At 40.3% G+C, this 27,468-nt stretch overlaps 1 protein-coding gene across 2 annotated transcripts in view; it reads right to left on the reverse strand.

Moving 5' to 3' along the window:
• Positions 1-27,202, reverse strand: part of DENND6A (DENN domain containing 6A) — a 50,988-nt gene extending 23,786 nt beyond the window's left edge. Inside the window, exons 1-7 of one of the 2 annotated variants that reach the window (XM_079795401.1) lie at positions 26,916-27,202; positions 16,144-16,182; positions 16,000-16,042; positions 5,799-5,911; positions 3,192-3,269; positions 1,647-1,752; positions 970-1,049 (exon numbers count right to left, since the gene is read on the reverse strand). In XM_079795401.1, coding sequence (XP_079651527.1) covers positions 970-1,049; positions 1,647-1,752; positions 3,192-3,269; positions 5,799-5,911; positions 16,000-16,042; positions 16,144-16,182; positions 26,916-27,149 — 693 coding nt within the window. In that variant the 5' untranslated portion in view covers positions 27,150-27,202. Of the gene's footprint in view, positions 1-969; positions 1,050-1,646; positions 1,753-3,191; positions 3,273-5,798; positions 5,912-15,999; positions 16,043-16,143; positions 16,183-26,915 lie in introns of both variants that reach the window. The other variant, XM_079795400.1, reaches the window with a different exon arrangement.
• Between the last annotated feature and the right edge of the window lie 266 nt (positions 27,203-27,468).

The following is a 27,468-nucleotide window of genomic DNA, read 5'->3' on the forward strand; positions in this document are numbered from 1 at the left end:
TGCGCATCATAGCTACTGGTCGAACAGTCGCTTAGGCTTTTATATATATAGAAGACTAGAGGCCCGGTGCACGAAATTCATGGAAGGGGGAGTCTCTCAGCCTGGCCTGCACACTCTCCAATCCTGGACCCCTCGGGGGATGTCCGACTGCCTCTCGCAATCTAGGACTGCTAGCTCCTAACCACTCGCCTGCCTGCCTGCCTGATCTCCCCTAACTCCTCTGCCTGCCTGCCTGATTGCCCCTAACCACCTTTGCCTGACTGCCTGATTGCCCATAAGTGCTCCCCTACCAACCTGATCACCCCTAACTGCTCCCCTACCAGCCTGATTGCCCTAACCGCCTCTGCCTTGCCCCGCACCTGTGAGCCAGGATTCCCTCCTTCGGCCAATCACAGGCACCCAGGACCCGGGCTTCCCTCCTCTGGCTGGCCGCAGGCACCCAGGACCTGGGCCGGCTTCACCCGGGCCAGCCACAGCTGCAGGGGACCACAGGTGGGCGGCTTTGCCTGGACCGCAGCCGCAGGCACCCAGGATCATGGGGCAAGTGGCTTGTCCCTCTCCCGGGCCGCAGGCACAGGCGCAGCCACTGGTGCCCGGGACCACAGAGCAGGCGGCTTGTTCCTCTCCCGGGCCGCAGCCTAGCTGGTCCCCATTCCTCTCTCCCCAGTGTTGAGAGTCTGAGCCTTTACGGCATGAGGGCATGACGACCATTTGCATATTAGCTCTTTATTGTATAGGATGACCCCTTCATGCAAACCTTACAGGAAGATGGGACTGGTGCCCCTGTTGTGTGACTAATGGTTCTGTGCAGCAGGATGAACTGGTATCTCTGTAACTCCTCACATAAAATAAGTAAACAAGTGAAGGCAATAACAAGACTGGATGTTATTAGGAAGTTAAAAAGTAAAACTCATGTGTGAATGCTTACAGATCTTGTAAAAATGAAACAAATGAAATATAAGCTATTACCTTCATTACCACCCCCATAATAGGCAGGTATAATGTTTTCCCTGGCACTGGGGCAGGCCATCGATCAACATCATTACAAGCTGTAAAAACATAATAAAATTCTTCCTTAGTATAAATGGAAATATGAAAATATAAAAAATAGCATATTAGATTTTAGAACTCTACTTTCTATAGGGCAGGACAAATATACTGGGAAGGTTGGAAGAAAAGAGGTAAAAGAAAAATAAAAGCAGTGAAAATATCTTACATTTCACTAGAAATACACCTCTACTAGGATAAAATTGGTTAATATACTTTTTAAAGCAACCAAATAACAGGTTTAAAGGAGTTTTTCTGTTCATTTATTACTACTAAAATTAGCTACAAAAGCACACCACTTGGCAGGGGCCTTCTCTCTATACCGAGCGACATAAGGATTTCTGTTTAACAGTACTAAGTATCAGAAATGTCAACTCAATATTTGTTTATTATTATCCTATGGTGCAAATGGAGATAATAAATGATAGTTTTTGGTGTTTTTAGGTAAAGATGCAGAAGAATAGTTTTACATCTCTCTCCCACCATAAAATTCTTAACTAAATTTTTAAAGGGTCAACTTCATTATCATCAGACCATTTCCAGTAAAATTTTTAAAACTCCTTCATAAAGCTACTTAGGTCACACAATGTTTAACTTACCTGCTTCCAAATAAGGTTTGCTCTTTTCAAAATACTCTGGTGCTATCTGTTTGAGTACAGTGTGAAAAAAATGAATATAAGGTAGTTTGCTGATCAAAACCAAGGACTGGAGGGAAAAAAAGAAACAAGGTGTTGTTTTTTAATTTCCTAATGATTATAATTTAAGTTTGTCATTTCTTACATCAGCAATCACTAACAATCTAAATTCAGCAAAAAGTGTGGATTTTGAAAAAGGCTTTTACAGTATATGGTTAAAAGGAAACATAAAACTATAATCGCAGAATACAAAAAGTTTTAACCTTTTTACTACACTTTAAGAGCATAAAAAGCACATTGACAGATTTTCCTTCTTTCCAGGAAAAAGAATTTCCTATAAACAGACTAACATCATGGATAATTTCTAAAGTCTAGCTACTACTATCATTAGCAAAACACTATCAGGAATTAGCTAGATAAATTATTCCTAATAAGGAAAGAGCAAATTGTGATACTTTTTCAAACTAAGACCTATAACTGTTATATTTTATTTTTTATTGAGTTCATTGGGATGACATTGGTTAATCAAATTAAGTGGGTTTCAGGAATACAATTCTATAAACACAACATCTGTATACTGTATTGTGTGCTCACCACCCCAAGTTTCCTTCCATTACCACTTATTCACCCTTATCCTCTCCTATCTCCCCCCAATATTTTAGAGTTCAATGGTCATAGCCACATACTTAGAAATTGTGGCTTTACAGTTTAATCACTTCAGATACAGATTATGTTGATCTTATTTTTTAAATCTATTTTTCTTGAAAATTATTTTTTACTTTTCCATCCAGCATCAATTACTGGTCAGGGCATACTCTGGTTACAAAAGGTAAAGGTGCGTTCCATTAGCTGGGACTGACTTGAAATCAACTCATTTTTTTTTTTAAAGAAAGTAAAAGATTGTACATTTACAGTAAAAACTATGCCTAGATGTTGCTAACGTATATTTACTGACTCATCAAAAAAGTATTAGTTGTAACTATATTATAATCTGTTTATTCTTTCCCTTATTCTAAAATGGAAAAATTAAGTAGATTCTGCCTGTGGCTCAACTGGTTGGGTGTCATCCCGTGGATCAGGAGGTTGCTGGTCAGGGGCACTTGCCCAGGTTGCAGCTTGATCCCCCATAGGGGGCCTTACAGGAGGCAGCTGATCAATATTGTGCTTTCACATCGATGTTTCTCTCCCTCTCCCTTCCTATCTCTAAAAAATCAATAAACTATTTTTAAAAATTAAAGCAGATTCTTCTGGCTTTTGACAGTTTCATAAAAAACTGTAACTTATTGTCAGGGATATAGTACAGAGATAGCATAAAGGTGAAATTCAATAGCAGATAAAAATCTAGGAACATATGTCTATAATCTAAAAAATACACAAAGATAAAATATAAATTTTAGTATGTTTAAAAATAAGATATCAAAGACTTTAAAGACTATTCATTCTGCTGGTTTCTATATTTCTAACCATATTATAAAAATATTTTTCTATTATAGTGTATCTGAATATTACCTTTTGAAAATAGCCTCTTTTTAGAGTTTTGTCTCGAACTTGTCGGAAATACACATATCCATAAAAATAAGCAGGATCCTTCTATGAAAGAAGTGACAAATGAAAAATATAAATATGTGTAGCCATCTTTTATTATTAACATTAGGTTCATTTATAAACCCGAACGGAGTCATGAGGTATACACAAAGAACTAGTTATGCTTTTCCACCAACACAAACAACAATCATGACAGTTAATAGCCAGATAAAAACCTGCTAACTTGCCCAAAGATGAAATAATCATTAATAAAGTCATATTTCCCCCTATAACTTACTGTTTATGCTCTTTATTCATAGCTATACTAGTTAAAGGGAGTTATGAACAATTAAATTGTTCTTCCCCAATGCTTTGTATAATTTTTTAAATCCTGCCTATACTTTTGCATTAGGGGCCAGTCTTAGTAAAATGAAGTGTCCTAATGTAAAATTTAGAGAGAGAAAACAAAAGGAGTTAAATGCCAATCTGAATCTTATGTAGCCAGTAATGTTTTTACCCAATAATAATGAAACATTGGAATGTTTATCAACATACAATTAGGAAGGTAATTACATTCCAAAAAACTTAGGAAGTTTTGACATCCTAATGGAATAAATTTTGGTCTGGTTCCTCATTTGATATTTTTTAAACAAATACTTATCAACTGACCACATACTTTGAACAAGGCATTGTGTTAGAGAAGATAGAAAGATGCATAAGACACAGTTCCTAAAGGATATCATAATCTAAGAGGGATAAGGAAAGTACAAAAATGACCATTATGGAATAGGAGGGCAGGTACCATGAAGAAAGCACAAAGTGTTACGAAGAGGTCAAGGGGGAAGAGATTATCTCTGACTATATAGATCAGTAAAGATTTCATGGAGACATCTAGTTTTGAATTGGGCAATGAAGGATGGATATGTTTAAACAAAGACAAAGACATTCCAGGTTTAGGAGTTCCAGCAAAAACATACAGAAAAATCCAAGCTACCCAGAATAAAACCAAGATAAAAGTAGTTTATTTAGGCTAAAATATGGCACATGTATAGAAAGGGTAATAAGTTGGAAACTAGAAAGGTAAAGGCCTTATTTTGGAAGGTCCAGAAAGTGAGGACAAGGAAACAGTACTATCATTAGCCCTTTATTTATTAAATAATAGGTAGTCATTTTAGATTTTATTTATTTTTAGATAATACATATTTACATTTTAGTGGGAACACTGTGTAAGATACATTGCGTTGGAATATCTTTGGGCAAGTTTCATATCCTCAGTAGCCCTTAATTCCCTCATCTGCAAAAGGAATGCTCTCAGAACACTACAGAGATTAATGAGATAATATATGCTTATTGATACAGTGAACCTAGAACATAAAAAGGTCTAATAAATGTCGTGATTATTATCATCAGTTGAAAGAATATGTTAATAGTGAAAGCAGAAGGTCATGGAAAGGAATAGATAGCTACAAGAGACATTTCAAAGGTAATACCTTTGGCTAACTGGGAGAGGGTTCCTGTCATTAGTGAAACCAGTTAGGTATACTGTAAATGCTGATTTTAGGCAAACTATGTAAAGTTCATATTGGATGTGCTGATAGGACACATAGATGGAAATGTTCCTCACACAGAGATGCAAGTGTGGGTACAAAACAGAAATGTATGCTCTGGAATAATCGGAATTGTTAACATTATTTTTAATAAACAATAATTTTAAAACAAAGCTCATTAAAATATCAAAAAGGGAATTATAATTCTATATCATAAAGTAGGTAGGGATTACCACATGGAATCTTTAACTCTGGGTGATATTTACTGGTATAATACTACCCTATCTCCACATCTAAACAAGGAGTTATTGCCCAGCCGGTGTGGCTCAGTGGTTGAAGGTCAACCTTTAAACCAGGAGGTCATGGTTCAATTCCTGGTTAGGGCACATGTCGGGGTTGCAGGCTCGATCCCCAGTGTAGGGTGTGCAGGAGGTAGCCAATCAATGATTCTCTCTCATTAGTGATGTTTCTCTCTCTCTCCCTTCTTCTCTAAAATCAATAAGAATAAAACTTAAAATAAAATTTTAAACCAGGAATTATTGCCGGGTGGCTCAGTTGGTTGGAGTATCATCCCATGCACAAAAAAGGTTGCAGGTTTGGTTCCTGGTCAGGACACATACCTACATTGTGGGTTCAATCAATCCTTAATCAGGGCCAGTACGGGAAGCAACTAATTGATGTTTCTCTCTCACATCGGTTTCTCTCTCTCTCCTTCCTCCCTCTAAAATTAATGAACATATCCTCGAGTGAGGATTAAATATAATAATAATAATAAAATAAACAAGGAGTTATTAACAAATGAAAGAAAATTACTTCAGCATTCTAATCAATTTCTATAACTCCCAATGGGCATTACATTTCAAGAACAGTAACTTTATAAAGTCTCTTTCACTCACATATTGAATCTATATGAATCAGATTCAGGAAATTCAGCAGTGTGATATAACAACAAAACAAAAGCAAAATGTTTATGAATGCTATAAGAAGTAACTGAGTTTTAAAGTTTCCTCTCACATAGACATTCTTTTATTACTACTTTTCCAACCTTTAAGTAAACTGGTAAATCTTTGTCAAATTGATCCAGGAAACAATGCAGTGACACCCTCCTCCCAGAAGACTGTCGAAATCTAAAACAAAACTGGGTATCTCCAAGACAACCTAATGAAAACAAAAATGAATAAATTTAGGATAGCACAGTATAACACTTACTTATCCAGTTTCATCAAATGTTAGAGTGGCAGAGGTCCTAGCAATCATTTAAATCCATTCTATCATGTTTTAGAGAAGAAAAAAGAGATCCTGACAGTTCAAGTGACTTGCTCAAAGCTATCTTCACTGGTTAGAGGCAAAGTCATTAGCAAAACATGCATCTTAAGTCCTGCATTATTTTTCCTATTCCATTTTCCCTATGGAATTAAAAGTATTTAAAACTAGAGGCCCAGTGCATGAAATCATGCAGGAAGGGTCCCTAGGTCTAGCCTCCTGCGATAAGGGCTATCTTCTGCCCATTCGCCAGTCCCCAGGCCAAATGCGGCCTCCGCAGCTGGGCTCTCAGGCCATTGGGATCACCAGCTCATTCCTAGCTGCTCTGGGGCTCAGGCCTGCGGGAAAGCAGGTGCGGGCGACTTCACCTCCATGTGCGTGTGCCAGGCCAGCTGTCGGGCCTCCGAGGGAGGGTAGGGGAGGGTGGGGGTAAAGGGGAGAGATCAACCAAAGGACTTGTGTGCAAGCATATGCGCCTAACCAGCGGTTGGGGACAACAGGGGGGTGGGAGCATGTGTGGGGAGGGGTGTGGGATGGGAATAGGGGCATGAGGACAAATATGTGATACCTTAATCAATAAAGAAATTAAAAAAAAAAACAAACAAAAAACAAAAAAACAAAACCAAAAAAAAGCAGGCAAGATTATAGACTTTAGAGATGCATGGTTGGGTGATCCTACCTAATAATAGACAAATATGCAAATTGACCATACCTCCGACACACCCACAAGCCACGTCCACTATCCAATCAGAGCGAGTATGCAAATTAACCCAAACCAAGATGGCTACAGCCACAGAGAGCAAGGTTTCCTAGGTAACAGAGGAAGCCAAGCTTTCCGCCTGCCCTTGCCAGGCCTAAGCCTCCACTCAAGCTACAAAGTTTCAATTATAGAAGGTAAACAAATTCAAACAGAAATGGCGGCAGAATGGAGCTTGAGAGAGCAGGCCAGGGTTGTCCCCGGCAACAGGGGAAGCAAAGCTTTCCGCACACCCTGGCCAGGCCCACCCACTTAAGGAAACAAAGTTTCAATTATAACCCCAACAGAAATGGCTGCCGGCCGCGGAGGGAGCCCCAGGCTTGGCTCCGCTCCAGGCTACAAAGTTTCAATTGTAGAAGGAAAATAAATTCCAGATACCAGAGCCTCCTCTTGGGTTGCCAGGGGGCGTGGCAGGCCTGCAAACCACCACAGGCCCCTCGCTCAGGCCGCTCCACGCCCCAAGGGAACCCCACCCTGATCAGGGACACCCTTCAGGGCAAACCAGCTGGCCCCCACCCCTGTACCAGGCCGCTATCCTATCTAATAAAAGAGTAATATACAGATTGATCATCACTGCAACACACAATATAGCTGCCCCCATGTGGTCAAAGATCCTGCCCCAATGTGGACACAAGTTGGCCACCACAAGATGGCCAGGTGGAGGGGGCAGTTGGGAGGCACCTGGCCTGCAAGGGAGGGCAGTTGAGAAGGACCAGGCCTGCAAGGGAGGGCAGTTGAGAAGGACCAGGCCTGCAAGGGAGGGCAGTTGGAGGTGATCAACCCTGCAGGAGAGGGCAGTTAGGGGTGACCAGGCCGGCAGAGGAGGGAAGTTGGGGGCAAACAGGCTGGCAGCGGAGTGGTTAGGGGGTGATCAGGCTGGCAGGCAGAAACGGTTAGGGGCAATCAGGAAGGCAGGCAGACAAGCAGTTGGGAGCTAGCAGTCCTGGATTGTGAGAGGGATGTCCCAGATTGGAGAGGGTACAGGCTGGGCTGAGGAACAACCCCCGCCCTCCGTGCACGAATTTCATGCACCGGGCCTCTAGTAAAACTATAAAGAAGCAAGAAACTTATTACTGTAAGAATCAGGGTAGTGGTTACTTTTGAAAGGGGAGGGAAACAGTGTTTGGAGGAACATAAGGGGCTTTTGAAGTACTGGCAAAGTTGTATTTCTTGACCTTGTATGTGTTTTATATTTCACAATGAGAATTTTTTTTAAAAAGGCATAATACAGCCAAGTCAGGAAGAGCTCAAGTAATAAACTTACTATTTTAATTAAGAATAACTTTTTAACCTTTAATCATTTTAGGAAACCTCTTAAAACATGTAAACGTTATAACTAAAATGTCAGGTAATAATTACAAAAAACTGAATATTCTAAAAAGTCAGATGAAGTAACCTGTCACTCAAATTTTCCCCAGTTACTATATTTAAAATTAATAGGATTATGTTAAATATGAAATGTGCTCAAGATTTTATTATTACTTATTATTATGCACAGAAGTACTTTAGCACATGAAGTTCTTAACAAAGGAAATAGAAACTTGGTAATATGTTTAAGTTTTCTTTCTAAAGATAATACACTTTATTATAATTCCTTATGAAGTTAAAAACAGAGGCAGGCTCCTCTAAATAAAGAATTATAAAACTAAGGACCATTCCATTAAAAATCAAATAATCTCAAACACTGAGAATTTAACATAACAAATAGAATCCTCAAATGGCATTCCCACTTCTAACATGCAGTCCTCCTACAGTCACAGTTATAGGGATTATATTAGCTTCTGAATTCTCAGGTGGAGAAAGATAACCCATGTGATATTTTGAGTAGCAAAAACTGATCATTGCTCTTAACTTTCTGGTTGATCTTCTCTCCAATGTATAAATTTACTATTCCTGATCTTTGGGGGAGCACCTGGTTTATCTGCATTATTTCCATACTTATTCTTACAAGAGCTGGATGGCGGGGACAGCACAGGGCACAGGTACTGAAATTTCAAGAGTGGAGAACATTGACATAAAGATGATTTCACACATAAAAAGACGATCCCCTGAACCTCAACTCTAATGTTACAATCAGAAGGATGATATCGAAACTTGATATTATGAAAATCCGAGGTTAACAGGACACTGATCTCCCAGAAATACTACTTCAAGGGCCATAAGTAGATCATTTTCAATTGCAGTTGACTTGACACTGGCCAGGAACAAAGAGGGGCTGCATTGTACATACACTGGTGTTCTCCAGGGCAAGTCCAAATCAAATTAAAAAGGAAGTACAGCCCTCCTAACACCAGAAAAACCTTCATCTGGCCAGAGCACCAATATGTTTTTTAAAAAGCAACTCAGTGCCCTGACCAGTGTGGCTCAGTTGGTTGGAGCGTTGTCCCATACATCAAAAGGTTGTGGGTTCGATTCCCAGACGAGGCAAATACCTAGGTTGCAGGTACACTGAGAAGTACACACTAATTTCTCTGAGATCATGATAATATAGATCAGGAAAATGCAATGGATTTTAAGAAAGAGATATTATAGCATCTAGAAAATGTAAAAAATGCTAAGCTTTGTGGAAGGGAAGTAATGAAGCTCCCATAGCCTTAAATTCCTACCCACCTGGTTCCATTTCCAAATCATGCTGTGAGAACTTTCCAGCTGCACCCAAAAGCTATACAGAATTGGTCAGGAGGCAAGTTTACCAGGTCAAAAAGGCTTTAATAGTGTCCTTATGAACTGAGGTAAATAGTTCCTATTTTATTTTCAGTGATCTGCCCATTCACATATGAAAGATTACTAAAGAAATATCAACTACTGCCCTAGCCCATTTGGCTCAGTGGCCAGAGCGTCAGCCTGCGGACTGAAGGGTCCTGGGTTCTATTCCAGTTGAGTGCACATACCTCTCAAAGTGTAGTCCACAGACTGATGCCAGTATATAAATCTTGCTACTGATCCATGATGAATTGAATATCCAAACTGAGAATAAGTATTTAGGAACTCTTACAGAAATTTGATATTGTCATGATAAATCTGGACTTCATTTTTCTAAAAATTTCTTTAAACTGCATTTTATAAAAACATTGGTCCACTAGATTGGAAATTTTTTAAAAACCCAACTGGCTGCCCTAGCTGGTTTGGCTCAATGGATAGAGTGTCAGGTCATGAACTGAAGGGTCGTGGGTTTAATTCCAGTCAAGGTCACGTACCTCAGTTTCAGGCTCAATCCCCCGGTTGGTTGGGGCGTGTGCAGGAGGCAACCAATCCAAGATTCTCTTTCACACCGATGTTTCTCTCTCTGTGTCCCTCCCCTCCCCTTTCACTCTCGCTCTAAAAAGCAAAAACAAACAAACAAACCAAAAAAACACAAAAAACACCCTGGGACAGAACCAAAATGGTGGTGTAGGTAAATACCAATACTCACTGCCTCCAACAACCACATCAAAATTACAACTAAAATACAGAACCCATCATTCAGAACCTCCTGAAATATGGCTGAATGGAAGTCCTACAACTACATAAGTAAAGAAGAAAGTACATTGAGACTGGCAGGAGGGACAGAGGTGCGGAACAGGCTGGTCTGGCACCCACATGTGTCATTTTTTTAATTGGGAGGTATATCGTGGCTGTGGGGGCCTCCCGTGAGAAGAGATCCCAGCCCTATATCCGACCCACAGCCCAGGGTTCCAGAGCTGGGGAGAGAAGTCCCCGTACCTTCCGGCTGTAAAAACCAGTGGGGATTGGGACTGAGTGACACAGAGGCTGCTGGAAACCCAGGCAGTTCCCCTTAAAATGCTGGCACACAAACTTACACAGACTCACTCTCTCAATGCTGGGGCAGCGGTTTGGGGGGATCCAGGGACATATTGGGAGGACTGGATTGTCTAGCATCAGAGCAAGAACTCAGGGGTGGCTTTCTCCCAGACAGAGGTGCTCACAGGGGTCACTGTTCTTATGCTGAGACCTTCCTTATCGCAGACCTGACTGGCAGCCATATCAGAGTTTCCATTAAGCTGGCTCAAATTGTTTATTCCTCCCTCGTGATTCCCTGAGACTCCCCACCCCATCCAATCTGCACCCCACCCAAGCTGTTTGCAGCAGTTTTTTCATATGTATGGTCTGTCCTGGCTCAGGCTTCAAACTTTCCTAAAATATCTCAAACAAGCAGCAGCTGGAGTCAGGGTGCCCCACATCTATCAATAAGAGGCCCCAGATAAGGCACTAGCACCAGCCTGCCTTGTTTCACCTTTCCTGGGCACTTCCAAGGCCATACAAGTAGCAGCTATCAGTAGATAGCTCTGTAGTTCCTGCTGGGTGACCCCAGGCAGTGGCTGACTTTGCACCTCCCAGGAGGCCCCAAGCCAGTGTACCCGGTGGACAGCTTCAGACCATATCAGATTATAACTCTACACATCCATAAGCAACACACTCAAAGAGCAGACTCAGTGAGCACCAAAGCCCCACTGAAGCAAGTCCTGCTCCATAGGGCTGTCTCCTGCACAGCAGCTCTCCCACTGTAGTCACAGCTGGTCCTCACAGCCAACTGGCCTGGGGGCCAATTCCTCCCAGTGACCCCAACAGCAATCAAGGTTCAACTACAAGACTGTGCACACAGACCACACAGGGGTGCACCTAGAGTGCCTAGCTCAGGTGACTGGGAAGGCTGAGTCACTGGGCCCCACAGGACACCTACTACACAAGGCACTCTACTCATTCCAGGAAACATAACAGCTCTACTTAATGCATAGAAACAAATACAGGGAAGCAGCCAAAATGCAGAGACAAAGCAACATGTCACAAATGAAATAACGGAAGAAATCTCAAAAAAAAAAAGAACTAAATGAAATGGAAACAAGCAAACTACTAGATACAGAGTTCAAAACAATAGTTATAAGGTTTCTCAATGACCTTAATGAGAACTTCAAGGAACTTAGTAAGACAAAGATCTTAGTGAGAACATCAAAGACATGAAAAAGCACTAGTCAGAAATTAAGCATATACTAACTGAAATAAAGAATAATTTACAGGAATTCAACAGTAGAGTAGAGGATTTAGAGAATCAAATCAACGATTTGGAATATGAGAAAGCAAAAAACACCCAATTAGGAGAGTGAAAAGAAAAAAGTATCCAAAAATATAAAGACAGTGAAAGGAGCCTCTGGGACAACTTCAAGTGTACCAACATCCCCATTATAAGGGTGCCAGAGGAGTAGAGAGACAGCAAGAATTGAAAACCTATTTAAAGAAATAATGACAGAAAACTTCCCCTACCGAGTGGAAGAAATCTTACCTAATAATAGACAAACATATAAACTGACCATACCTCTGCTACGCCCACAGCCAATAACGAATATGCAAATTAACCCAACAAAGATGGCGGGTTAATTTGCATATGCAGACGCGGAGCAGCCGGGAGGGGCAGGATGCCTGCTATGAGGGGGAGGGGGGCAGCGGAGGGAGCTACAGGAGCGGTGTGCTGGCTGGGAGCGAGATCTTGCAGGCTCCTGGGCGGCCCGGGAGTGAGGACTTGCAGGCTCCTGGGCAGCCCGGGAGCAAGGACTTGCAGGCTCCCGGGCGGCCAGGAGTGAAGCAGGGGAAGGAAGGCCTATTCTTGCATGAATATCATGCAATGGGCCTCTAGTAGACTTATAAGTCCAGGAAGCACAGAGAGTCCCAAACAAGAGGAACCCAAAGAGGCCTACTTTAATCGTAACAAAAGTGCCAAGGGTTGAAAACAAAGAGAGAATCTTAAAAGCAGCAAGAGAAAAGCAGTTAGTTACCTCCAAGGGAGCACCCATATCACTGTCAGCTGATTTCTCAACAGAAATTTTGCAGGCCAGAAGGGAGTGGCAAGAAATATTCAAAGTGATGAATAGCAAGGACCTACAACCAAGATTACATTACCCAGCAAAGTTCTCATTTTAAAACTGAGGGTCAGATAAAGAGCTTCACAGACAAGAAAACGCTGAAGGAGTTCATCACCACCAAACCAGTATTACATGAAATGTTGAAGGGCATTCTTTAAGAAGAGGATGATGATAAAGAAGAGGAGGAGGAGGAGGTGAAGGAGAAGGAAGAAGATAAAAAATATGAACAATAAAATGCTAATGAATACATATCTATCAGCAATTGAATCTAAAAATCAAAATAAACAAAAAAGGAATCTAATGAACAAAATAAACTGATGAATAAAATAGAACCAGAGACATGGAAACATGGAACAGACCGATGAATCTCAGAAGAAAAGGGGGAGGGGGCAGAAAGAGATTAACCAAAGATGTTATATGCACACTAGAGGCCCGGTGCACGACATTCTTACACTGGGGGAGGGGGGTCCCTCAGCCCGGCCTGCGCCCTCTTGCAGTCCAGGACCCCTCGGTGGACATCCCCCAAGGGGTCCTTAGCGTTGCCATGGAGGTGGAAGAGGCTCCCGCCACTGCGCTCGACAACGTGAGCCCCGCTTCTGGCTGAGTGGCCCCCCTGTGGGAGTGCATTGACCACCAGGGGGCAGCTCCTGCTTTGAGCATCTGTCCCCTGATGGTCAGTGCGCATCATAGCGGCCGGTCGTTCCACCGCTTGGTCGATTTGCATATTGGGGTTTTATTATATAAGATATGCACTACCTATGGGCATAGACAATAAGGGTGGTGAAGGTATGGGACCGGGCAGGAACGGGTGGAGGGGGGCAATCAGGGGGAAAAAGGGGGACATCTGTAATTCTCTCAACAATGAAGATTTTTTAAAAAAAGAAAACCCAACTGGCCTTTTAACACAGATAGTGTGAGAAGCATTGCTTTAAGGACTAGGAAGTGTAAAGCACATGACAATGTCCCTGCTATTTATAGAGAAAAAATCTGCTGAGACAAATATTGTCTGCATATTTAATCTATCCAGAGCAAGGATTAATCCTTCGCTTAAATTCATCATTATTGAAACTTTCTCTACTATTGCTGACTTTTCTCTCTGGACATGTTTAAAATATAGTGGTTATAGTCCTTGGCTACCCATTATAGTTTAAACCTTAGGAACACTTGTATCTAGACAATGTTAATGATAAACAATAAGGAGGAAAAATAAAATCTGACAAATATTTATCAAAGAGTAGGCATACTTCAAATGTAGGCTCCTAAAGATAAAAACCATTCAAATGGAACAAGAAATCAAAACCTAAAAACAAACCAATTTCTAAAGACATGAAATCTAGAGTGTGTGTGTGGGTACGGGATGGAGGAAGTAGAGGATTGGCAAATCATTCTATTGGGAATTCCCAAAGCATTCTTTTTTCCTATTCAGCATACCAAAGTCTAAATGTTTTATTTTTTAAAGTGTGCACCTTGGAGCCCTGACCAGGTGGCTGCATTGGTTGGAGTGTATTCCCATACACCAAAAAGTTGAGGCTTTGATTTCCAATCAGGGCACATAACCTTGATTGCAGGTTCTATCCCTGGTCAGGGTGCATTTGGGAGACAACCAATCAATATTTCCTTCTCTCTCTCCCTCCTCTAAAATCTATAAAAACATATCCTTGGGTGAGGATTACAAAAAAGTGTGCATCATGGAAACGAACCCTACGCTTTCCTAAAGACTGCTCTACTGTGCCTAGATTTCCTTTCATAACAAGAAAAGCTATTTTGGGAAAAATTAAATCCATTTCAAAGTTGGCACAGTAATCCCAACTTCTATTTAATAAAACACTTAAGTGAAACAAACTTTTTGGATAATCACAACTGAGAATACTGATCTTAAATACACATAAAACTCACAATCTTTTGGTGTCTCGAGTAATATTCATCTGTTAAGAGAGCAAAGTGTCTGTTTTTAAGATCTCTTGTCAATTTTACTTCTAAGTGCCAATCATACTTTGAATAAAATAAACCACACTTCATTTGATGTAGAGCTTATTAAAAAGGTTTTATAAAACATCGGTAGGTCACTCAAATGCCTGAAATACTGATCAAATTCTGATTTACACATATTTATACTGAGTTTAACTTCCAGTAAGAAAATGAGGTATGGAAAGACCTATTTCAAAATTAGAAATGAAAAGGCTATCTGAACACCATATAATTAACTCGATGCTCATGTAGAGATATGAAAAAGAAAGAAAGCCATGAAAACCAACTATTATCTGAAAGAGAAGAAAGTGTAGTAGAACCTGCTAGAACTCCAATCACATAATCAGCTCATCCTGCAATCCATACAACTCAGCTTACCCTGAGTCCTGAAAGTTCAATCCAACATTTTCTACATTCAGAATTACATGTGTGGACTTTGTAGGCAAAACTTAATAAAAGATTCCGATAATTCCAAGTCAGAACAAATGCCCTACTAGGATCTCTCAAAGGCATCTTTTTATTTTATTTTTTACAAAATAGCACTTCTCTTTTACATATGTCATGAAAGCTCAGTTCCAAATATATAGAAAAAACTCTGGAAGCATTTATAAGGAAAGGAAAAAAATTTAAATGTCAAATCTCCCAAATCAGATTAATTAAACTAAATTAACAGAATATTAGAAGTAACCTCAAAAGAAAAGGAAACGAGTGTCTTTGCTTCATATAGGGTTGTCTAACTGTGTGTGGTCTAAGAAGTTGAAAGCTCTGGTCATTATAAGCCTGAAAAGCTGTTTTAAAAGTGAAACACGAGAAGTAACTTGAAAGATTTCAACAATTAGAAAGAGTTTGAGAGATCAGCAAAATCAAGTTAAAATAATAGCAAACACTTATATGGTGTTTTCTACACACCAGACACTATTCCAAATACTTTCCATATATTAACTCACATATTGGGTGAAAATAATTGATGGTCATGCTTTATAACCAGATTCACCTGTTGTGTTGGGTTTTATTTAACTCAGTGCTTTTACATAGTTCTTGGCAAGCTCTCAAACTCTAAACTAAAAGTAAACTACTTATTATAAATCCCCAAACAAAACAAACAAAAACAAAAGAAAAAAATCCCCAAACATACCAATGTTGCTGATTTTCAATCTCTTCACTATTTCAACAGTTTATTTTTCCTGGATGTTTTACCTCATTATAGTTATTTTAAAAGTTGAACCAACTATAATCAACAAGACATGACTAGACATCATAAAGCTAGGAATCTAAATCACTGACCTGTTAGGCTGCAACAGCTGGCATTCTAATATGCTGTTTCAATCAATTTTCACATATTAAAGTAAAATCAGTATTCTTAGTATAAAATTCAACAGAAACACCACATGAAAAATAGTTACCTGAATTTGAATCTGGAAAAGACAAATAGCAAATATTGGTTTTCTGAAAAAGAAAACAAAAGCTATATATGTTGACACACAACACACACCAATAAAAATAAAAAATTACAACAGTAAACTATACAGAGCAATATTTTTACTTACTTCTTTATCAGTAAGTTTGGAATGCTGAGGATAAATTACCTAGGAGAAAAAGAGTTAAATTTTATACATAAATATATTGAGTGTATATTATAAACATTAGTAGGTACTTTTAAAATACTAGTTGGCTATCGTCAAATAGTTTCAAGAAATAGTTCACAAACTTGAACAATGAAACATGTGAGAAATTGGGAGAATTGAGTAGAACTTATATTAGGCCAAAAAAACAACACCTTTTTGATTAAAAGTTATCTCTAAAAGATTGGTGAAATCTTGAGTTATCAAGAATAATTTACTAACTGAATTACCAATAACTCAAAGCTTAATGAGTCTTTTCTTTGGAAGCCTAAAACCTAAAGAGAAATTGATCTATCAGTTGGTATCTACTTCAAGCAAGAATAATTTTCAATTGATTCCAAAAAGTAGCATAAATTACTAACTTCTTATTAAAAGAAAAATGAAAAGGAAAAAATAATTATCTGCAGTTTAAGAAATTTCAAAGTCCATCTCCCACCATAAAACCTATCCCACTTCCCTCCAATTTCTTTAAATAATCATTGCATTTTCCTAGATAGGTCGTTTTAGTGTCTGCAGTAATCAAAGCCACCTTCTGAGGGAAAATCATAGCCCCAGCAAAGGAAGGAAGACTAGCTACTGTGGGAACCAACACTAGTAAACACCAGATCCAAGGGCACCCACCCTACAAGCCAATTATCTGCCTGAATCTGGCTGGGTGTGAAAATACTGCCCATAAGAGTATCAGGGCTCCAGTGGACTAATCCAGATTCTCTTGGGAATGTGAAGAAGAGATGGGATTAGGAGCAGCAGGTTAGCTGGAGGCTGACAACAAAAAGGAGAGAAAACAATACAAAGAGTAGCTAAATTATGTTAATGTTGGGCTGCTAATGTGAGAATCCATGACTTCCACTTCTGGAAAATCCATGAGTTCTTCCATTCCCCAGAGCTGCTGAGAGCCTGAAAATCTTCCCTCTCCAGAAATAACATATAGTAATATCATATTATAAACCATATTAAAGTAGATTCACATATTTATTTCATTTATTTAGTTCTTACTATCATAGACAATGCCAGTAGTGGTATCTCCATTTTACATATAAGAAAACTAAGGTAAAAAAAAAAATATGGGGAGAATTAATACTTAATGAGCATCTTCTGGAGTTTTTAATTTTCACAACCCTGTCAATACTCCCCAGCTTTACCAAAGAGGGAACAAGTTCAAAGTAGTTAAATAACTCTCCCAAAACTTATCTATGTAGTAAGTGCCAGAGCTAGGACTTGAATTTAAGTTTGATTCCAAAGTATACAAGCCACCATTCCTCACTGCTCTTATAGTAGTGATCATTAACATGCAATCACAGCCCTCAATCCAGGTCTATGGGAGGGTCTACAGAGCTAGTAGATTACATGAAAACCACCCACCATTCCTGAAACGGAGAATAGCATATTCTCTCTACTTACCCTGCTTTGTATTCCATGTACTGACCAACCTCACTTAATCTCTGTCTCCACAATTCATGAAGGCAAGAACTGGTCTTTTTTGTTTACCACTTTATCTTGACGCCCAGAACAATCTCTGCTACACAGTAGACACTAAAGTATATGTCTTCTATCAGTGGATATACCTTCAAGTTAAGTCTATTCAACAACTAAGTATTTTATATGTAATTCATTATGTGTAGATACATTTCCCTTGAGACTATTTTACTTTGTTCCCTTTAAAGCAGAAATGGGATGCTTAAAACCTATTTAGCCATATTTTATGAAAATCTCATTGCATTTAAGTTACCCTGGAGTTTTCTGGTCTAAAACATATTGGTAAGCTTAGTGACCTATAATAGCTTAATTTTAGCCTCTAAAATAAGTTTTATGTAAGTGCCCTTCAGATTTTTATTTCCTGCGATTAAAATATCCACTCAAAAGTAAATACACAGTTTCTTTTTCCTTTCTTTTACATAATCACAGTGGTTCTTTTGGACTGTGGTTTCCTATGGTTTAAATATCAGCATGACAATGTAGAAAAAGATGTCGGTATGTTTTACCTATATAAGAGTACCTTAAATATACACAACATGTATATATATGTCTATGTATGTATATATTATAAGAAGTTTATATAGCTATATATATTTAAGTAAGCTAGAAGGATATAAGAACTATATAAGCTATCAAAAACTGGTTGTAGCCGAAACCGGTTTGGCTCAGTGGATGGAGCATCGGCCCGCGGACTCAAGGGTCCCAGGTTTGATTCCAGTCAAGGACATGTACCTTGGTTGCGGGCACATCCCCAGTGGGGGGTGTGCAAGAGGCAGCTGATCAATGTTTCTCTCTCATCGATGTTTCTAGCTCTCTATCCCTCTCTCTTCCTCTGTAAAAAATGAATAAAATATATATATTTTAAAAAACAACTGGTTGTACCTTTTAAAAACTGGTTGTACTAGACCAGTGGTCGGCAAACTGGTTGTACTAGACCAGTGTTCGGCAAACTGCGGCTCTATTGACTAATGAGTTTGCCGACTACTGAACTAGATTCTTGATTCCAATAATTACACGATGTTGTTGTTCCTTGTGATTAAGCCCCTATCCCAGTGGTCGGCAAACAGTGGCTCATGAGCCGCAGTTTGCCGACCACTGTACTAGACTATCAAACAGAATTCTAGAAATTCATTTCAATGTACTCTTTTAGAGCTACCCAGTATTTTATTTTGAAACAGATATATTATTCTAAAAGTAACAGTGTATTATTATATGCTATAGAATTCCAAATGTCCACTCTGTACTTAATAGAAAAGTTCACACTTGATTTGATTTTTAAAACCTCAATTAAACTCCCTATCTAAAAAAAAGAAAAGTAACCCATTGTCAAGTAGCTTGAACTGCACAAATGTCAGTAGAATTATTTTCTATGTATATACTTTATTTCTTGGGGGGGGGGGGGGGGGTTAAATATAAATATGGGCAATCACTGTTAGTTTAGTCAGTTAGCTCCTGACACCTATAAGGAAATTAATCGACTATCGTTTAGCCACAGTATCTGGAGATGCCTCTCGCTTGAAGTTTTCTTTCTCCACAGCTCAAGCCCAGGCATCTCTGTCCCCCAGGCCACTTGTATTCCTGGGAGGCATCAAAGGGGGACACAGAGCGTCAGCTAATGTCATCCTTGTTCTGTTACCTATGATAAGATATCCATGTTATAACAAATAAGAGAAAGATGGCCAGGTAATAAAAAAAAAAGTTTTATTTCATAGAATTACTATTAAGGCCTAAAAATGATGACATAGCATATATCTTTTACATTATGATAAAATAGGAAAACATGTGCCCCAGAAAAAAATGTATACGTACTGAAAAACAGTATTATAAAATGTTTTAAATGGGGCTATTCTCTTTAAAGATATGTCTACTTGCCACTTGCCCTGGATACCCTAACATTTCCACCTCAGTAGGGGAGTAATCATATATTGTTGATGAAAATGTGAAAATGCAGCCATAGTGGATAACAATTTAGTAAACATAGTTACCATATGACCCAGCAATTTCACTCTTAGGTATATATCCAAGAGAAGTGACAACATGTTCATACAAAAACTTGTGAATGATTGTTCAAAACAGCATTATTCATAATAGCCAAAAAAAAGTAGAAATAATCCTTATTTCCATCGAATGATAAACAGATAAACAAAATGTGATATAGTACATCCATACTCACTGTTAAATGGTCTACCCTCCCTGCTAGATTGATATAAAATTCAACCATAGAAAGGAATGAAGTACTAAATACATATAATGTGAATGAACCTTGAAAACATTATACTAAGTGAAAGAAGCCAGACACACAATATCCATTCTTATGAAATGTACAGAATAACAGAATCAGAAACAGAAAGTGAATTAGTGGTTGCTAGGGGCTGACAGGGAAAAGGTAATGAGTCATAACTGAAAGAAGATAAGGGAAATTTCTGGGGCAGTGATAATAGCCAGGGTTTTTTTAATCCCATGGTAGTGTCATGGTATGTTCACTTTATAAAAATTCATTAAACTACAGATGTAGGATTTGTGTACTTTTCTATATGTTATACTTAAATTAAAATATTTATTTAGTTATTTTTAAAGTAAAAAAATGACATCACAGTATTAGGACAGGCTGGGCCTCAGTCTAAGATTCCAGCTCTCTCAAGATTGAAGGTAAATTATGTCACAGAAAAAGCTTGATCAATTTGAATATGAAATGGACAGTGAAGCATTTCTCTCAAAAAAGAATAAAGTTTATATGTAACTAGAGGCCCGGTGCACGAAATTCATGCACGGGGGGGCTGCCCCTCAGCCCAGCCTGCACCCTGTCCAATCTGAGACCCCTCGAGGCAGTCGGATATCCCTCTTACAATCCAGGACTGCTGGCTCCCAACTGCTCGCCTGCCTGCCTTCCTGATTGCCCCTAACCGCTTCTGCCTGCCAGCCTGAGCACCCCCTAACCACTTGCCTGCCAGCCTGGTCACCCCTAACTGCCCTCCCTGCAGGCCCAGTCACCCCTAACTGCCCTCCCCTGCAGGCCTGGGTCCCCCACAACTGCCCTTCCCTGCTGGCCTATTCCCTTGCAACTGCCCTCCCCTGATGGCCATCTTGTGGTGGCCATCTTGTGTCCACATGGGGGCAGCCATCTTTGACCACATGGGGGCAGCCATCTTGTGTGTTGGAGTGATGGTCAATTTGCATATTACTCTTTTATTAGATAGGATTGTCCATGTTTTACATCAGGCATCTTAGTAAATACAAAAACATAAAGTACTTGTGAAAGGACTAACTGGACAAGAGAATGTCCCAGATTGTTTCCAGATTGGGATTATACAATTTCATAACAGAATTAGAGATTAGTAACACCAAAGAAGCCTTTGTAAAATCTGGGAGCCTAAGAAGCTCAAGAGTACACTAAGGCTTTAATTCTCAAATCACAGAACTATGAAGTGCTACTAGTTCACAAGGGAACTTAAAGGCTATTATTAGTACCTTGAATATCCTCCTATCAAAGTACTCACTGTTAAATAGCCTACCTTCCCAGCTAAATTGCTGCCTGATGAAGAGGGAATGATCAAGGCTTTATCTCTAGAACATATCAGTGCCCAATAAATACCTGCTGAACAGATGGCTCAATGAGGCAGTACAGCAACATACAATTACACATAACACCCATTTCAATTCAAAGAGTAAACTTGCTGATGATCAAATACTGGGGCTACGGATCACTCAGTTAAAGAGTGAAAGAAACAACCCTTCACATGTCTTTATCCTTCTCAGAAAAATAAACAGAAACTGCTAAGATAAAGAAAATTGGTCACTACTCCAGGCTCCACCCTGCTTAGAGGATAAGGGGGAACAGGCAATGACTCAAAAAAGCAGAAGTTGCCCAGCTGGCGTGACTCAGTGGTTGAGCGGCAACCTATGAACGAAGAAGTCACCAATTCTTGTCAGGGCACATGCCTGAATTGTGGGCTCAATCCCGTGTGGGGCGTGCAAGAGGCAGCCAATCAATGATTCTCATCAATGATGTTTCTATCTCTCTCCCTCTCCTTTCCTTACTGAAATCAATAAAAAATATTTTTTTAGCCCTAACTGGTTTGGCTTAGTGGATAGAGCGTCGGCCTGCGGACTGAAGGGTCCCAGGTTCGATTCCAATCAAGGGCAGGAGGCAGCTGATCAATGTTTCTAACTCTCTATCCCTCTCCCTTCCTCTCTGTAAAATCAATAAAATATTTTTTTAAATATATTGTTTTTTTAAAAAGGAAACTACTAAATATCCAAATTAAGCAAAATGATTTAATAAATTATGGTCCATAAAATTATGTTTATGAAGACTCTTCAATGATCTGGCAAATTGTTTATGAGAATGTTTATCAATAAAAGCAGACTTTTACAGTAGACTGCTGCTCAGCCCATGCTTTTGAAAGTGTCTCCTTCCTGCCTTCTGCAGAAGTGAGCTTAAGTAGCCACTACTGTTACTGAGACCCTGTCTCCTGATTACAGCTCAATGAACAAAACAGAGAACTTAACCCATTCTGAGCCAATCGGATATTCCACTACTTGAGTTACACTTCAGTGTGATTCCAGAATACAAGAGTAGAGTGGCTAAAATCAGTACCAGGGTAACCCAAAGTCCAGTAGAACCTGGGAGCTGAAACTGTGACACTTGCAGAGGAAACCACCCTCAGCATGGAGAATGGAACAAGACATGCAAAGAAAAGCAGAGACAAAAGACCACACAGCTCCAGAAACAAAGGCAAAAAAAGCCTGGGGCTTTCCAAATTCCATAAGGTTCATTCCTGTTTCCTGTAAGTGTGTTCCAAAAGACTCCTCACAATCAATCCCTTTTTGCTTAAATTTATTCTACAGGGTTTCTGTTACTAACAATCAAATTAATCCTTGACAGATACAAAATTATGTAAAGAAAAAAAAAAGCATTAACAAAAATGCCAAATACTGATAGCAGTTGTTTCTTAATAGAACTATGAGTGATGTTTTCTAGTATTTATAATTTTCTTTCTTGCCAAGTTTTCAACAATGAGCATATTATTACTCAATGCGGGGCGGGGGGGAGGGGAGGAACTTGAGTAAATAAGGCAATTCTGCATTGAGATAATTAAGGCTTTTCTAGATAATCATGTAATTTCAGATCTAGAAGTAACAGAGAATATTTCAAATCCAGAGAATTTCAAACCTATTCCACAGGACACTTAGATTCTCTGATGATGCTTCATGGCCACTTCAGAGGGGAAAAAAAGAAGCTAAGTACACCTACTGCAGTCTGTACCTTTTGCCGGCTCTTCTAGCTCCAAAGACACCCTGCCCCCAACTGTCTCCTTCACTCAGACAAGGACGCCCCCACCCTGACATTTTGTGCAACAAGGTCTTCAGCTGATTGTATCAAAGTGATCATCTGCCCCCAACCCCCCAGGGTCTTCAGCTGATTGTATCAGAGTGATAATCTGCCCCCAACCACTCAGGTCTTCAGCTGATTGTATCAAAGTGATCATCTGCCCCCAACCATCCAGGTCTTCAGCTGATTGTATCAGAGTGATAATCTGCCCCAAACCAGGCCTGAGTACCTTCCTCTAATGTTTGGAACAAGAGTGACTTCCATTGAAGTCACAGAAGTAGAGGAAGTCAGTTTGCAGGGAGCATAAGCATGAACAAAATCCATAAAACAAGAGCATAAATAAGATGTGTGCTTGGTTCTGGGCTCTAGCCATTTTCTGAAGCCCCACCAGGTTTGTAGGTTGGATATCTTAAAATACCTTTGTGGCCTTACAGCAAGTCCCCCTTTTCTGCTTGAGCTTAGTTTCTGCTGCTTAAAACCAAATATACACACACAGGCACCATTTCAACCGGATTAGCCAGGTCTTTATTTACAGAGGAAAATATTCCCCTACTAAAAAAAAAGGAAAAAAAAAGTACTGATTCTAGTAACTCAACTTCATCTTACAAGTGAGAAAACTGAAGTTCAAAGGCCTCATTTTCACAAAGCAAAAAGTGAGGGTTCTCCCCATCAAAAATGAAAAAGGGACTCTCGCCCAGCCAAGTGTGGCTCAGTGATTGAGCAAAGACTTAGGAACCAGGAGGTCACAGTTCCATTCCCAGTGGAGGGTTGTGCAGGAGGCAGCTGCTAATGATTCTCTCATCACTGATGTTTTTCTCTCTCCCTCTTACTTCCTCTCCAAGATCAATAAAAATACATTTTAAGAAAGAAAAAGGGACTCTCAATGCTTACATAGCCTTACTGGGTCCCAGGTACTATTCCAAATGCTTCGCAAGCATTAACTTACCTAATTCTCACAATGCCACGACAAATGTACTGTTACCCTGTTACAGAGGAGCAGCACCAGGCTCAGACAAGCAAAGTAATGTACCCAAAGTACATAGATTAAAACCAGCTCTAGAATCTAGAGTTCCTGATCAATATTCTATACTGTCACTTTAGTAGGGATTTAAACTTAAGTGGCACTGTTCATGCATTTGTTTAAAATCTGCAAATGGTATTTTCTGTCTTGGCAGAACAGATTCTTAAGTCTCCCAGGCCTAATATTCAATGACTGTTTTTTTATAGCACAGCTAGGTTCTAGGATATTATTGTCCAAGCTTAATTTTTACCTATTCTTTAACTAACTTCCCTTTTGAGTCCCCATAGTTGTGCTTTATCGGAAGTAGAGATGGGCTACTATATGTTACTTCTCCAACACAATTCTACACTCACCTTTTAAAAAAGTATGTATTTTTATTTGTTTCAGAGAGGAAGGAAGAGGGAGAGATGTAGAAATATAATTAATGAGAGAAAATCATTAATTGCCTGCCTCCTGTACGCCCCTACTGGGGATTGAGCCTGCAACCTGGGTATGTGCCTGACCTGGAATTGAACCATTACCTCCTGGTTCACAGATCTGAGCCATACCAGCCAGACTATACACACCTTCTTATCTCATTATAGCCACTCCTCCTGTCCATTTTTGGCCTAGGTATGGCCATAATACAAAGGTAAAATACTATGTGTTTTTCAACTATTTTGCTATATTAGTTTCTAATTTGTGTTCCTTTTTCTTTAAAAGTGGCAAAGTGCAATATTCTATGTTTCTCAGGGAAACAAAACAAAATTGTTGCATTGCATCTCAATGTATTTATCTGTCTTTGGGAATCTTGCATGATACCACTACACCAGCGGCGCTGTATTTATCTGTCTTTGGATCTTTCATTAGGGAATCTTCCCCACTCTCATCCTACACCTTCTAAAATCAATGGTTCTTAATCTAGAGACAATGGACTATAAGGTCCATAGATAACCCCCAGAAAGTACACAGAAACAAATACATAATTTTGTCACTAGAAGTCCAATGCGCTATCCATTGCGCCACAGAGCCCGCTCATAATTTTGTATTAGTAAGCATTTTCCTAATGGAGAGAGTTCATGAAATTCATCATATATTTTTTTAAAGTTTCAGAATGCAAAAAAACATTATTAATAACTGACCTAAAGAAAACTCTGCAACAGCACATACTATGGCAAATGAAATTCAAAATAAGACCTTTAATGATCCACATTTTTGTAGCACTTTAATTATGCTAAGTATTCTTTATTTGGTCAGAAAAACATATTCATGTTAAAAAGAATGTCCCAAATGACGAAAGTCCGAAAAGATCTCCTTTAGCTATATAAAAATGTAATAAACTACAACAACCCAAACCATTGTTTTCTGGTTAAATTGTAGTTTGCTATACATATAATTTCAGATTAATGTGTCAATATAGTCAATAGATGGTTTATAAATCTCTTCTTCAAATTCTTTGAGAACCAGTTGTTTATTTCTCAATAAGATAAAGAATTGTTCCTGTACTCATTCATTCTATCAGCAAGTATTTATTGAACACCATATGTGCCAGGCACCACATCTGGCCCTATCTGCTACTGTGATTAATTCTGGGTTCTTCCCTAAATTATAGTCTCATTCCACAAATATAGTTTAGAGCATATCGTTCATATTTGCATGCCCAGCAACCAGCATAATGCCTAGATCTTTGTGGACACAGTGTATGGAACTACATAATGATAAAACGTAAGAGAAGACAGGCTGAATACAAAAGCAGTATCTTCGAATTAAGAAAAACCTCCCTGGCCAATTTTCCTAGCCAACTCATGTCACTGAAGTAAAAATGAGATGGTGCACTAAAATGGCATCACTACAAAAAAAAAAAAAAATCTCAAACATGCATCCTTCTGATAATGTTTTTCTTGGGACACATGAAGACAAGCAATCTCTTATGCTACATAAAGTACCCTAAACAATGTAAAGAACAGATTAAGACTCAAAGGCCTTTCAATAAGGTGCCATAAAGATAGGAAACTTGACAGATTCACAAGCAAAAGATATTCCTTATGTTCTTCTTCATATTAGTTTTCAGGCCAACTGCTTCAGAAGCAACATCAAGAAATAACAGAAGTGAGGAACAAAAGGAGGAAAATGATAAAATGCATGCTATGCATTTCGGCTCAGGCTCACTAAAATGCTCTAAGAGTTACTACTGTGAATGACCAAAACAATCTCTTAGTCTAAAAAAAAGTTTGTTCTAAGAGTCTTGGCTATTATATTTCACCATATGTCAAGGGCATTGTTTGCTTCTTGGAAAAGTCCCAAACATCCTGCCTGTAGCCTCCTCCAGGTGCCGCTAACCATTTCAGTTATGTATCTGGTAACACCGGGTTAAAAACACACACACACACACACACACACACACACACACACACAGTTATGTATCTGGTAACACCGGGTTAAAAACACACACACACACACACACACACACACACACACACAGTTATGTATCTGGTAACACCGGGTTAAAAACACACACACACACACACACACACAGTTATGTATCTGGTAACACCGGGTTAAACACACACACACACACACAGTTATGTATCTGGTAACACCGGGTTAAACACACACACACACACACACACACACACACACACACCAGCAAGTGTTTAGGAGGGGCCTTGAGAGAACTTTTCACCCCTCGCCGCAGCCCAGGATGCTCCCAGGGGAACTGTCAATAGCCCGCAGCCCGGCCCGATGGGCGGAGGGGCGGCCAGCCACGCCCAGATGCGCGGCGGCCGGGGTCCAGGCCGGCGGGCTAGCCCGCAGGCCACACACTCTGCAAAGGCCGCCCAGGTGCGGACCCGGAAAGGGCGGAGGGACAACGCTGCGGCCGGGCCTCACCTCCACGGCCTGGCCCAGCTCCAGGTCGAAGCCCACCACACACACGCAGTGCAGCCAGGCCGAGAAGCCGTCCCAGCGCAGCAGGCCGCGGCCATCGTCCTCCTCATCGTCCAGCGGCGCGGCTGCCGCCGCCGCCGCCTCAGCCGGCGCCTCGCGCTCCTCGGCCGCCGCCCCCGCCTCCTCCAACGGCCCGCGGGAGCTGGGCCCCGAGCTTTCCAGGCCCCGCAGAGCCATCCACCGGCCCCTAGCTGTTCGCGCCGCCTCCACCGCGGAGCGAGCCGCAGAGCGCGCTCGGTTCTGCGCAGGCGCGGCCGCCGCAGCTGCAGCCGCGGGGGACGGGCTCCGCCGGGGCGAGACCGGAACCCACGTGACCCTGGGAGCCCAGCTCCGCGCGGGCCCGCCCCCTGCACCACGCGGACGTGGGGACGTCACGCTGGCGCTTGACTAGGATTAGGCATCCTGCGCTGGCCGCCTTGTCTTACAGCTCTTCGAGCCTGACCGGTGGTTTATGAGTCCTGGCACCCTCCTTCGCAGTCCAGCGACTAAGGAGTCC

This window comes from Cnephaeus nilssonii, assembly GCF_951640355.1.
Source record: "Cnephaeus nilssonii genome assembly, chromosome: 17".
Taxonomy (NCBI): Eukaryota; Metazoa; Chordata; class Mammalia; order Chiroptera; family Vespertilionidae; genus Cnephaeus; species Cnephaeus nilssonii.